We start from the raw sequence: 12,435 nt of genomic DNA on the forward strand, positions 1-12,435 counted from the left end.
TTTCCCTCCCTGGCCTCCCTTCCCCCAGCTGTTTTTGCCCCAAACTTCAAAGCCTTATTTGCATTCATACAATCAGTATGTTTACAGTCAACTTTGTTGGGATACTGGAACTCCCTTCCCACCCCCCTCCCACCCTCCCCCCGGATAAGACACAAAGCAAAGCTGGCCAGGTGTCTCTAAACCACAGAGCCAGCTGCTCCTAACCAAGCGCACAGGAAATAGCAAGGAAAATATGCAGCATTGACACATCTGGAACAGATTGCAGAGTCTTTGAAAACAGTGTCCCAATTCCCTTCCTCCTGCTGATGAGATTTCAGGCTACCAAACTGCTGCATCAACTATAAAGGATTAGATAACGTGTACATTTTTAACCCTACGTATTCTTTCTGTCCAAATGAGAATTTTTCCAAGCTAGTCAAGAAAGAAAACCCAACAAACAACAAAACCCAAATCCAAAGAACAATGCTACAACAAAACCAAGTATCCATACAAAGCTTCTCGTAAAATCCACTGGAGCAAACAGAAATAATTCAATCAGAAGACTGCTACTTGACTTGGAAAAATAGATATACAGTTGGAATAGAGCACTAGCTGACATTGGTAAATACAGAAAAAAAAAATCGATACCGTATGTTTTGCATAGTTGTATTAGGATATTCCTTTAAACGAGTTCAGTTTGTTGCCATAGAACATGAGATGAAAAGAAGAAGAGTGGAGAGGATTGGTTCGTACCTATTCTGCCAAGTAATCGTTGACACAAATACTGCAGCTTGCATTTGTCAATGGGAAGTACGGAAAAAAAAACCAAATAAGCATTACATCTTAATTAGCAAAACAAAGCAATGTTTTATTATCCACTCCTTTTTCGTATGGACAATGAATGCAAAAGAACACAGAAACAGGTAAGTTTAGAAGGAAATCCCAATCAGACGCTGAACATAATACTTGATTTTATTCTTTCCATAAAAAGCTGGGAAGTGGAGGTGCCCCTAAAGTTTTTAGTTACTTTCAGTATCTCTGAAAGATTAAGAAAATGAATATGACCAGTTTACATATGTATATTTTAAACATTCTTTATAGATACAAAACTGAATACAGCACTAGCTTAAAACAACATAAAACTCACTGTTTTTAATGTTAGTAATAAAAAGGTAGAATTTTAATATAAAAAGAAAAACTGGAGGAAAGTATTCGTGGGGGTTTTTTTCCTCAAAGGTGCAACCAACAACCTATTTATTTCTGCAACTGAGATTCCAGTTGTACAAAGGACTGAGAGATGTATTTTCTCCTACTTAAGGAGAAGCATAAATTTCACAAACTTCAAAGGAAACCACACATGCATGAACAGTAGACAGTACTCCTTAAAGAAATTATATTTATAAGTAAGTAATGGTATACTGTGAATGAATACTGGGAGAGGTGCAACACACATTTTTTACTTTCAGAGCTTTAAAAGTAAGATTTATTTATCTTCTTCCTTCATAAGATTATTTCCAAAAATTGCCTTACATTCCAATTAGTTCATTCTTAGGAAATGGCAAAAGTATTTATTCTAATCAAGCACTGTAAGACAGCTATAGGAAATTTGTGTCTGAGAAGCCCTCAGGGTGGCTGTTGTATTTATAATGAACTCAAGACTTCTTGAACAGAGCCAGCGTTGTAACCCAGAGAATACATTTGCAATACTCTGTTTCAGGAACAAAGGTGCACCTAAGAGGATCCAACTGCAGAACCCAGGACTGTCCATCCCTGCTAACACGACCAAACCCTGTCTTTTAATAGGGTCATGCCTGTGAATAACATCTTTCAGGCCCAAACCCAAACCTGTTAATAACAATTCACATGAGGAAAGGTAGGATGAGAGAAACAATTCAATGCCTTTACCTCCAAAATGATATCTAATAGTAACTATACCCTTAATAGCCAATTAACAAAAAAAATACGTATGTAGCTCTAAGATTAAACAAAATTTAGAGAATATGCTGTTACAAAATATAATTTGACTTATTTCCTAAGAAGCAATTCAAACAGTCATTTATGCAGTTATTTACATGAGACTCAAGGTGGAGCATCATATTTTAGCAAACCAGTATATTGGTTCGAATTTGATAAAATATTGGCGAGTACAAGCTCATGATGACAAGGAACTCTGGGGTTTAGTAAACTTAAAAATGTTCTACACAATCATTAGATGAATCTATATCATATAAAAAAAACTGTCTGAACTGGTTAATCTGAATCATTTAATGCATTTCATTGGACTCTAAAGTTCAGATCAACAAGTCAGTGGTACATACACGCTGTGAAACAAGATACCACTTGGATCTTTCAGATACAACAAACACAGAATAACCGACTCTGTACCTAATCTATACTAACAGATGGCGTGTCCTTACTTCAGTACTATCTTTTTAATAAGCACATATACAAATGTGCTAAAACAAAAGGCAGCAGTTATAAATATTTACTAGAATGATCAAAACTGGTATTTGAGCATAAACCATTCCGTCATTCATTTTTGAAGCTGTATCTTCACTAATTTGTCTTCTTGATTTAGTAGTCTTCTATCCTATTGACTCTGAGGGTTACAGATCATCCGGCAATTTCACACCGGCATAGGAAAGGAATGTCTGTTCGACGCAGTCTGGAGATAAAGAAAGAGCTGTACTTCAGTTCATCGCAGTGATTGCGATTCGGGACAAGCAGGAGCAATACAGAGCTGTTGTAAAAAGGAAATGCTGCTGTGTAGATGCCAACTTAGGCTGGTTACTAAAAAGGCAATACCATGCCTTAGTTTTAACTTTACCTTACCACATAATTTTGACAAAATGGCATATAAAAATGAAATACATTTGCATTAATCGATTTCCTCCATGATCAAGAAGTATGTAGTATAGCACAGATATTTATCACTAGCTGTCTTTAAATGTATATCATTGTCTTACATAACAGAAACCATTTTCCCTAGGCAAATACTGTCTGTTTTTTTCCCCGCTTCAATAACAATGTTGCTGGTTACTCCATACTGATCCCATGACCAATCTTGAGGAAAAGGTATAAAAACTTGCTCTGTTATGGTAAACATAGCTTCTCAGTTAAATCAAAACAGAGTATTTAAGCATTTTAAGTAGACTGCAGAGTAATAAAAATGGTACGGTATGCATTTTTAGGCTTAATTTTATCTTTTCATGCAGTTTAAATAAAGAAAACTGAACAAAACCAGAAACATTTAAAGTTCCATAGTGAAGTCCAATAGACCCACCTAACGGATAAAAAGTATTAAGGGACAAAAAAACAAGTGGGTATGTGCCAGACTGATTAGTCAGCTACCTGAAGGATATATAAAGCACATTGTTGCATACACAATAATCATACTTGCACATGACTGTCTTAATCCTGTCATGTAAAGAGAGACAATGCTCATCTATTGTTTGCAGGTTCAGGCCCACGTCAATCAGATTTAATATGCAGGCAGATTAGCCCTTCCTAACTTGCTGAGGACAGGTCGACTACTAAAACCAGTTTTCCAACACAAAGGACAGTATCCTGATGGGAAGCAGATAGTGTTTCTCACTTAGGAAAAACAACAGGTTCCGCTTTGGTTTTGTTACTGGATGCAGGTCCCAAACAAGACGAGGGGCAGCACAGATGCATTCTTTACTTTCAAATTTCACGCCTTCGAGAAACTTCACATATTTCCAAGTCCATGCAGAATAAATATACATCATTCACAACAGATGTTCAAAAATCATGTGACTTCTGTTTTGTGACAGAAGTTTGATTATTTACTTTTAAAACAAGTATTTAATTCTTCTCCATTTTCCTGGAAGAAACAATCTTATCATTAAAAATTGCTTACCTTCAGTACAAGAAAAAAAATCTTGTTCTGTGAGCAGCTGCCATGCTTTCAGACATATTTCTGACTTTAAGATAATTAACAAACCCTCGAAAGAACAGGAGGAGTCCTAAAAGTGTAGAAAATGCACAAAATGAAGTACACCAACCTAAGCACAGGCTATCAGACATAATTATCTTTTTTTTTTTTTTTAAACTAGCTTAGATGAAGCACAGTGAGGTCTTTAGGCATCATTCACACATTCATCAAGCTTTTATCTTGTGATATTAGAATACAGCCTTATGGAAGGCTTTTGAAAATTTTGCACTCATTCTGGGTTCAGGTATCATCTGCAAAAAAGACTGCATAAAAGAACCTAAAATGAAGTTAAAAAAAAAAGGATACATGCTAAATATTCTCAGTGTGTTAGAAGACTACTTGAACCACAAAAGGTACCTTTAGAAAGGTGTACAATAAACGTATTGTAAACCAAAAAAGGAAAAAACTCAACCAACCAAACAAAAAAGGAACAGAGTACAGATTGCTCTAACGAACCAACAAACCAATAATAAATTATAGTAGATTACAGCTTGAGATTTAAACTTCCAGGAAAATGCACCTGTCTAAGGGGAGGAGGAACAACAGATGATTTAAAGAATATTACTCAGTGTGTTACTATTACATCTTTTTTGGTCAACGACAGTTCAAATTATTTTTAAGTATTGAAATATAACTGCATTCAATCCAAGGAACAAGAGATACAGAACAGCCACACAGAAGTTAGAGCTGCAAGAATGGAAATTACTACCATGATGTTGTCAACATCATTTTATCAGTTCAGAAATTCGCTGGACATCTGAACAAACCAACCCAGAAAAACACATTGCTGCAGAGTGGACAAAGCTTTTTGGTTCATTTTCCTCCACTAAGTAAAACTTAAACAGATGAATCCATTCATTTGTTTGATCAGGAAGAATTCAACATAAATAAAACAAACTCCCCAAAGAGGTGTGGGGTCGTCAAAATCTGACGTCAGTGGCAAGAAACGTGAGCCTTGAGAGCAATTCTCCTCATTTAATGAACACACAGGTACTCTGAAGATATACGCTGATGTGTATATACATACACACACATACATTAAGATTCCAACAGTTCTAATGAAAATCTAAATTGAAGCTTGACTAGCAGAGGATTTCACCCTTTTCACCATCTTACATCCCAATAAACAACTGCTACGATTACATTGATATTTTGCTGTGTGATGCACTTTGTCTTCCTGCCCTCCAGGCTGAGACTGATTTTTATTTCCTATGCTCAGTGCTTCTTTAAAATGCTTTTTACTCGTAAATTTATATTGTATTTACTTTCTTTTTGCTTTTTTAAAAACTAGAGCCTCATTAGGACACAAACACAAACAACCCCAAACAAAAAGAATGCTCTGCTAACCACTGGAACTTTGACCTAAGCCAGACATGCTTCTGTGATTAAGGTGAATTCTGCACAGAGAAGGAAGCACTAAGATCTGGATCAAAAGTCTACTACAAAAGCTGCTACCCAGATGTTACCAGAGATAGTCCCATGTTTAACTGAAAAGCAGCTGAAACAGCAAAAGGTGGGCAGGCAGCTCTTAAGGTGTCTGAAAGCATATTTTCTGCATTACACATGTTGGAAAATCAGTCCAAGTTCAACCCGTATTTTATACTTCTCTGTTTAGGGAAGAAAAAACACACAACACTTTCCATTGTGTTCCTCAAAAAAGAAACACTGGATAACATTTACATTTAAATAATAGAATTGTCTCTTTCGCCAATTTGTTCACTGTACATGACAGCTCCTTGGAAGGAGACCACTTCACTTTTCCGTGAAGCATGAGTAGATTTTTCCAGACGTTGAAAGAAGGAATAGGAGCAGAAACAAGATAGGTGAACGCCAGAAGAGAGGAGAAGATGGCAATAGGTGGTCTCAAGTATGGCAAAAGACTACCCCGAAAAAAAAAAAAAAAAGAAATCCCACTCAGTTCATTCATTTCTAAAGAGATGCAGGACATACTACTTTGCATGCTCTACGGAGAAAGCTACCCAAAGCAATGAAATATAGATCTGGTTCGCAGAGCTCCCATGACTTGGTAATACTCTTTCGTATTCTGCTAAGTAGCTCTGCTGGGTTAAATCTTTCTATGGTGTTCTAGCAATTCCAGTATATCCACTTTTATCAGTTTAAAACACTGTTGGCCTACTTCATGCAAGACATTCAGACGACGAGGGAACGCTGACTGCTGAATGCATACTGCCTGCCTCACAGTACCTTTTGTCGCAAGGTATATTATAAGCTTTGTGAGTTAAAGAAAAAAAAAAAAGTAAAAAATATCCTTCAACGGTTAAGGCTGAAGATCGGTCTTTCCTAAATCTACGTGAGCTAATTTCTGAGCAAGTACTGGGAAAGACTAGGTAAAAGAGAAATTGCATATTATAGAATCATAGAATGTTCGGGGTTGGAAGGGACCTCCAGAGATCATCTCATCCAACCCCCTGCCAGAGCAGGATCCCCTAGGGCAGCCACACAGAAACGCATCCAGGCGGGTTTTGAAAGTCTCCAGAGAAGGAGACTCCACAACCTCTCTGGGCAGCCTGTGCCAGTGCTCTGTCACCCTCACAGTGAAAAAGTTTCTCCTTGTGTTGAGGTGGAATTTCCTGTGTTCTAGCCTATACCCATTATTCCTTGTCCTATTACTGGGCACCACTGAAAAGAGACTGGCCCCTTCCTCTTGACAGCCATCCCTCAGATATTTATATACGTTAATAAGATCCCGTCTCCTTTCAAGGCTAAACAGCCCCAGTTCTCCCAGTCTCTCTTCACAGGAGAGATGTTCAAGTCCCTTAATCATCCTTGTAGCTCTTCGTTGGACTCTCTCCAGCAGGTCCCTGTCTCTCTTGAATTGGGGAGCCCGAAACGGGTCACAGTATTCCAGGTGTGGTCTCACCAGGGCAGAGTAGAGGGAGAGGACAACCTCCTTAGACCTCTACTCTGTCCTGGTGAGACTTGATACGCAGCCTTCTCCACAGACACTCTGGGAGGAACTGCCAAGTGAAAACGTTGTCAAATCCCAATTTCAGGCACTACAAGTGTTTGTTTCAGTTGAAGGTTTATCTGGACATGTGTGTACCATTAAAGAGTCATTTCACTTGCTACTTAAATGCAGTCACCTCGGAGTGTAAAAGCATTCCAGGAACTGGTGCTATGATGTGTTAAACATTTGCAGTTTCTGTATCTCTCAAGCAACCAAGGTAATAGCAGAACAAGCTGACCATTAAGAAGTCTGATGAATGCCCTCAATTTTTACTAAACAGCAGTTAGAGAAAGTTTTGGGTAACATCGCATAAGATTTCTGGCATTTCTTGTTAGATAAATTAGCAAGTCACAAACAGTCAGGATCTCAGTGCTGGGTGTTTGGGTTTTTTGGTTTTGTTTTTAATTTACTCATCCTTTCATCCTAAGCTTTGCTGCTAGTCATTCGAGTCAATTGACTCAAAGGGAAGAGTGCCACCTACTGAATCAGCAACACTTTACTTTTACTTCCAGAGCTAGAAAATAAAAAGGGTAGCAGCATTCCCTTCTGTAAAAGAAAATAATTTCAAATTTCATATTTAAATTACAAAATCCACAGCACAGGAAAAAAAGGCATAGTGGTTGAGTTTTGGTATATCCTAATTAAAAAAAAATACAGAAGAAGAGAATTGGATGTGTATAAGACTTTGAACGCAGGCAGAGACACCTCTTAGGAGAACTCTGACATCCCAGGAGCACTGTGATCAGAAAGCATGAAGCCATTCTCTCGTCCGACTGAGAAACTACCAGCGCTGTAAGCATTTCAAAGGACTTTGTGACCTCTGTACCAGACAGCAGGCTCTACCTTTCTAGCATCAGTCACATTTCCTAGAATTTAATACTCGATATGCAAGTTTATGCATGTAAACACTAGGTATCATTCATTTTACAGTATGTTCTCTACGTAAAAACAAGTTTCATTACATAGTTCCGCTCCCCTGGATGAGTAGAAGTAGCTTAAAAAGCAAAAATTACAAGTTTCAGGTATGTACATAACTAGAACTAAACTTTTTGAGCCGCATGTTATTTGAATAGTCTGCACCTCACACAATAACACCACTATTGTAACCAATAGCCTCATGAATACTATGGTAATAAAAACAACACACAAAACTATCAGCAGCTAAAGAAAAACACATAGCTAATCATGTTACAGAACTCTTACTTACAATGACATAATTCATCCTGAAGTACTTCCCCATCAAAACGGAAATGTTTACAATTGCCACTTACCAAGTACAAGAAATATCCACCAAAGCCAGTACTGTCCATTGAAATATCCAGTAAAGTAATCTGAAAACTGAAATTCATAAGAAAGGTTAGCTGCAGGATTACTAGGACACATTTAATGCACTATGTGAACACAGAAAGCACAGAAGAAAAAAGAAGTTGAATATAGTTTGCTTAAATTAAAACGCAAAACTGGTATTTGTACAGTAGCTTAATTTACAAATAATACTTCCAGTGTCAGCTATTTTAAAACCTCTAAAAATAGACCTTTGTGTGCACGCAAAAAAACCCCAAAACACAATAAAACAACACCTCTGTATTACTTGCCAGAACAATCTGATATTTTCTATTATAATGAATCAGCACTTGCCGATTTTACTTTCCCCCTCCCAATGCCTGCCATCCCAAACACATTACAGCAGCCTGCTGCTTTAGATATTAACACCAAAAGCCACATTAGTTTAATCTTATCAGACAGGGATGTTCTGCTGACCCCTCGAAAGAAGAGCTTTTGACCTTCTGTATACCCCCTACTGTTAATCGCTGCCGAGAATACCGGCCCCATAAAGACCCCCAACTCATTAAAGTCTTTTCACTTCCAAACCAGCATTCAGTTCCCAGCAGTGAGCTGAACGCAACTAAATGAACCTTGAAGTGGCATTTCAGCTGTTCCTGTTAGTGACCATGGCAGGCAGTTTTGTCCTCCCTGTGATGTGGGAGGCAGCTGGAGGGCAGGGCGCGATGGGCTTGGAGACAGGTATCTGGGCCTTTACCAGACTCCAGACGGGCACGCTTCACTGATAAAAAGGCCAAGCCAGAGTCTCCGAAACTCACAGAAGAAGTCGCAGTGGGGAGATGTGTGGAAAGTTGCCAGGAGGAATAAAATAATCTGTTTAGTAGCTCCGCACACTTTTCGTACACTTCCCCTGCTGATATCACTCAGTAGGTTTGCTGCAACCAGCCACAGCACTTCCCATTTATGGGACATTTCAGTAGTATCAACCAAGGAATCCCGTAATTTGGTTTACTCCCAAAGAAAAAAAAAAAAAAGAAAAAAAAGAAAGAGATACTGGGCCACATATGCAACCAGATAAAAATCCAAGATGTTTAAAGAACTCTAGATATGGTTGTTTTCTTCTTCAAGTAACTGTACACCGAGATCCACATTTTCTCCAGAATAATGCCAGATCACGTGAATTCTTGAAAGGTTTAATCTTGTACTGTATTCATTTCTATGGGCAATCCAAGAAAAAAAGTATCAAGAGACAGGATTGCTAAATTGAATCGAAGTCTTGGTACCTACATTATCCCTCTATAAATACTAGCACTGCTACGATTTGGCAGAGTAAGCATTTCATATTTTGACACTTCATTAAAATACCAAACACTCAATTCCCAGGAAGTTGACAACATTATTAATCCTATCTCACTTGATAGTCAGTATTTCCAATTCTTTAAACATATACCCCAATACACTCACTTTAAATTTTCACTTAACTGGAAAGCAGATTTATTAAAAATCAGCAATCATATACTGGCCTATGTGCACTACACTCAAACTTACTTTAGGCAGGAGCAGCCATGGCTGAAGAATTTCCCCAACAGCAAAACTGGGCTTTTGTTCTACCTCTCTGCTCCCCGCCCTCCCCGTAAAAAACTGATACAGAGGGAGCACGTGCAAACTTGGGACTGTTCCGACACCACAAAGTTTTCTACTACTGATCCTGAGTGAGAAAGGGCAACACAAGCCTTCAGAGGAGCTTGAAACAAAGGCACAGAACGACTCAGGGCACACACGGGTGCTTGTGTGTCACCATCAAACCAAACTGTCAGATTACACCTTATGAGCTTTCTGCTGTTGTCTCTAGAAAGGGAGACAACACCGAAAGATGATAATCTTCACTACGAAAGAAAGCCAGCCCAGAGGTCTGAAATAGGTCAGCTCTAGTACTTTAGAATTAGCAACCCATTATATACAAGAATTGAATTATAGTCTGGAACACAGTAACTCTTCAAGGAATTTTAGCATATGTTAATTTTATGTTTGTTATGAGCACATTTTCAGGCAGACAGAAATAGTAAAAATAACACAAGAAGCAAGTTCTGCCCTCTGTTTAGCATGCCTCAAGGGAAGCTGGAAATATCCCTAATGAATGCATAGTTGAAAAACTCACGTCTCCTCCCTCCTTTAAGATAAATTCCATTCCAAATCCTGAATTCCAACTAAATATACGAGAATCACATCTGGTCCAGTAGCATTCCCCTGCCCTGGAAGCCCCACAGAATCACCCTCAGCTCTAAGAAGGATGTCCACGAAGGACCACACATTCTCTTCTCTCTACAACCCTGGTACTCTCATGCTAATAACAAATCAAGTTAAAAAGTTACTAGCACAAACAGGAAAACAACAAAAAAAAAGTTATAAAAAAAATTCAGAGTTGGCAAGGCATAAAAGATAGCTGAGTTATCCAAGATCTCTTTCTTCATTAGAGAAGATGAGATTTTAAATGTTACATCTCACAGACATGTAGAATTCAAGTTCAGAAAGAATCATTACATTTCACCTAGCATCCACTGAGTAAGCTAAGTAACTTCCATTTGGTTAACATTCCCTTCGGGAAAGTATCTAGTCTTGCAGCAAAAACATCAAGAAATTGAGCATCTAAGATGGTAAAAAGGTGACTAACTTCATATTCAATTTTTACTTGAGTCAGTATGTCTATCTTACAGGAAACAAAAAAATCAGATTCAAGGAAGAAATGTTTTCTGATCCACAACCCCCACCAACAAGTTGAGCCATTTATAAATCCTGCATATAGGACACTATAATACCAGTGAGATTTTAGGTACTTGATCCACTTCTGCATGATTTTAAATACTTCTGTAAAGAATGAGTCATTCTGCATTTATTTTAGTGGAAGGATGAACATAAAATGCTATGTCAGATAAAAATAGCTTAAGTTTCATCATTAGTAAGCACATATGAATATACAGCAAGTAAATTCTCTGCTGAAGTGGAAGTTACAGAAAATTCTAGGCATTCTGTTAAGCTGATTTTTATGTCCATTATATGTCCTTGAACAAATTGTTACGGTTTGGTTCTGCAGAATCTGTACAGTGTGAATGAAGAAACATACCCGTACAATGAGAATCCATTTGATCAGGGACAGACCAAATCCACAGATTGCACCATACCTTCCAGCTATGGTATTTGTTATACAGAAGGATAAACAAAATCCAATCCAGTTGAAAATAAATGCCACTAGAAAATAAAAGAAACAGTAGCTTCTGTTAATCTGTATAGGTCAGCAAACAGACTTAACATCAATTTCACTTTTAAACTAATAAGGACATGCTTACACAGTCAGTAATTCCCTTCTGGTAATTCAGGCTTTCAGAGATTGACTTTGAACCCAGACATTCCCCACAGTATAGTCACTTAATAACAAAGCAAATGGTAAACAGGCTGGAACCTACTACTTTAAACAAGAGAAAAATCCAACATAAAAGAAAGTATTACGTTGCTAACAGAAATCTAACCAAATGACACTAGACATGAAGGGTAAATGCAAACAAAAGACTGTAACATACAAAACTTGTATTAAAATAAAGAAAAAAACAACCTTGCTACACTTTCATAACCAAAAAATATAGTTATATGCACACATACGTGCATGTATCAAGGCTGCATATTCAGCTTTATCCAGTTTGGATCGAACAGAATAAAAGTATCCGCTCTTGCTCTGTAAATATAGTATAGAAATGAAGGTAAGTTGAGAAGCTGATGTTTCACTGGTTACTGTCTTCTCTTTTAGATCTATATTCAAGCATAAGATATAGAAGCTTAAGAAATCAAGAAACAAAAAGGAAGCTGAGCATAACTGCCACTGTTACCTTAATTAACGCTTTTACACAACTCCCAGTAGCTTTAAAGTTTCATATCTGCATATGTACTTAACAACCAACATCATCATCTGCACTGACTTCAGTTTGCATGCATTAGGACAAAGTGTGGGAATTCTCAGTTAGGTGATGTCCCAGATCTGGCAGCAAGTGAGGGCAACCAACAAGAAAACCTTCAAACAGGAAAGTCTGGGGAGCCTGTGGAAGAAGAGAACTCAGGAGCTCTGGAGAGGACAAGATGGTGAAAACCTGACAACATTTGGGAAGCCCACGGTAAATACAAAAGTCAACAAAGAGACAAGCAGGAATAGAAGGGGGGCAGAGGGGAATAAAACCCCTCCACACAAAACCTTAATGTTTTA

The 12,435-nt window shown here is 37.9% G+C and overlaps 1 protein-coding gene across 1 annotated transcript in view; it reads right to left on the reverse strand.

Annotated features, from left to right (window-relative positions):
• Positions 1-2,057: 2,057 nt before the first annotated feature.
• Positions 2,058-12,435, reverse strand: part of NDFIP2 (Nedd4 family interacting protein 2) — a 28,117-nt gene continuing 17,739 nt past the window's right edge. Inside the window, exons 6-9 of the mRNA XM_009868662.1 lie at positions 11,308-11,432; positions 8,174-8,240; positions 3,860-3,965; positions 2,058-2,644 (exon numbers count right to left, since the gene is read on the reverse strand). Coding sequence (XP_009866964.1) covers positions 3,862-3,965; positions 8,174-8,240; positions 11,308-11,432 — 296 coding nt within the window. The 3' untranslated portion in view covers positions 2,058-2,644; positions 3,860-3,861. The remainder of the gene's footprint in view (positions 2,645-3,859; positions 3,966-8,173; positions 8,241-11,307; positions 11,433-12,435) is intronic.

The sequence above is a fragment of the Apaloderma vittatum genome, unplaced genomic scaffold (genome assembly GCF_000703405.1).
Source record: "Apaloderma vittatum isolate BGI_N311 unplaced genomic scaffold, ASM70340v1 scaffold5634, whole genome shotgun sequence".
NCBI classification, from domain to species: domain Eukaryota; kingdom Metazoa; phylum Chordata; class Aves; order Trogoniformes; family Trogonidae; genus Apaloderma; species Apaloderma vittatum.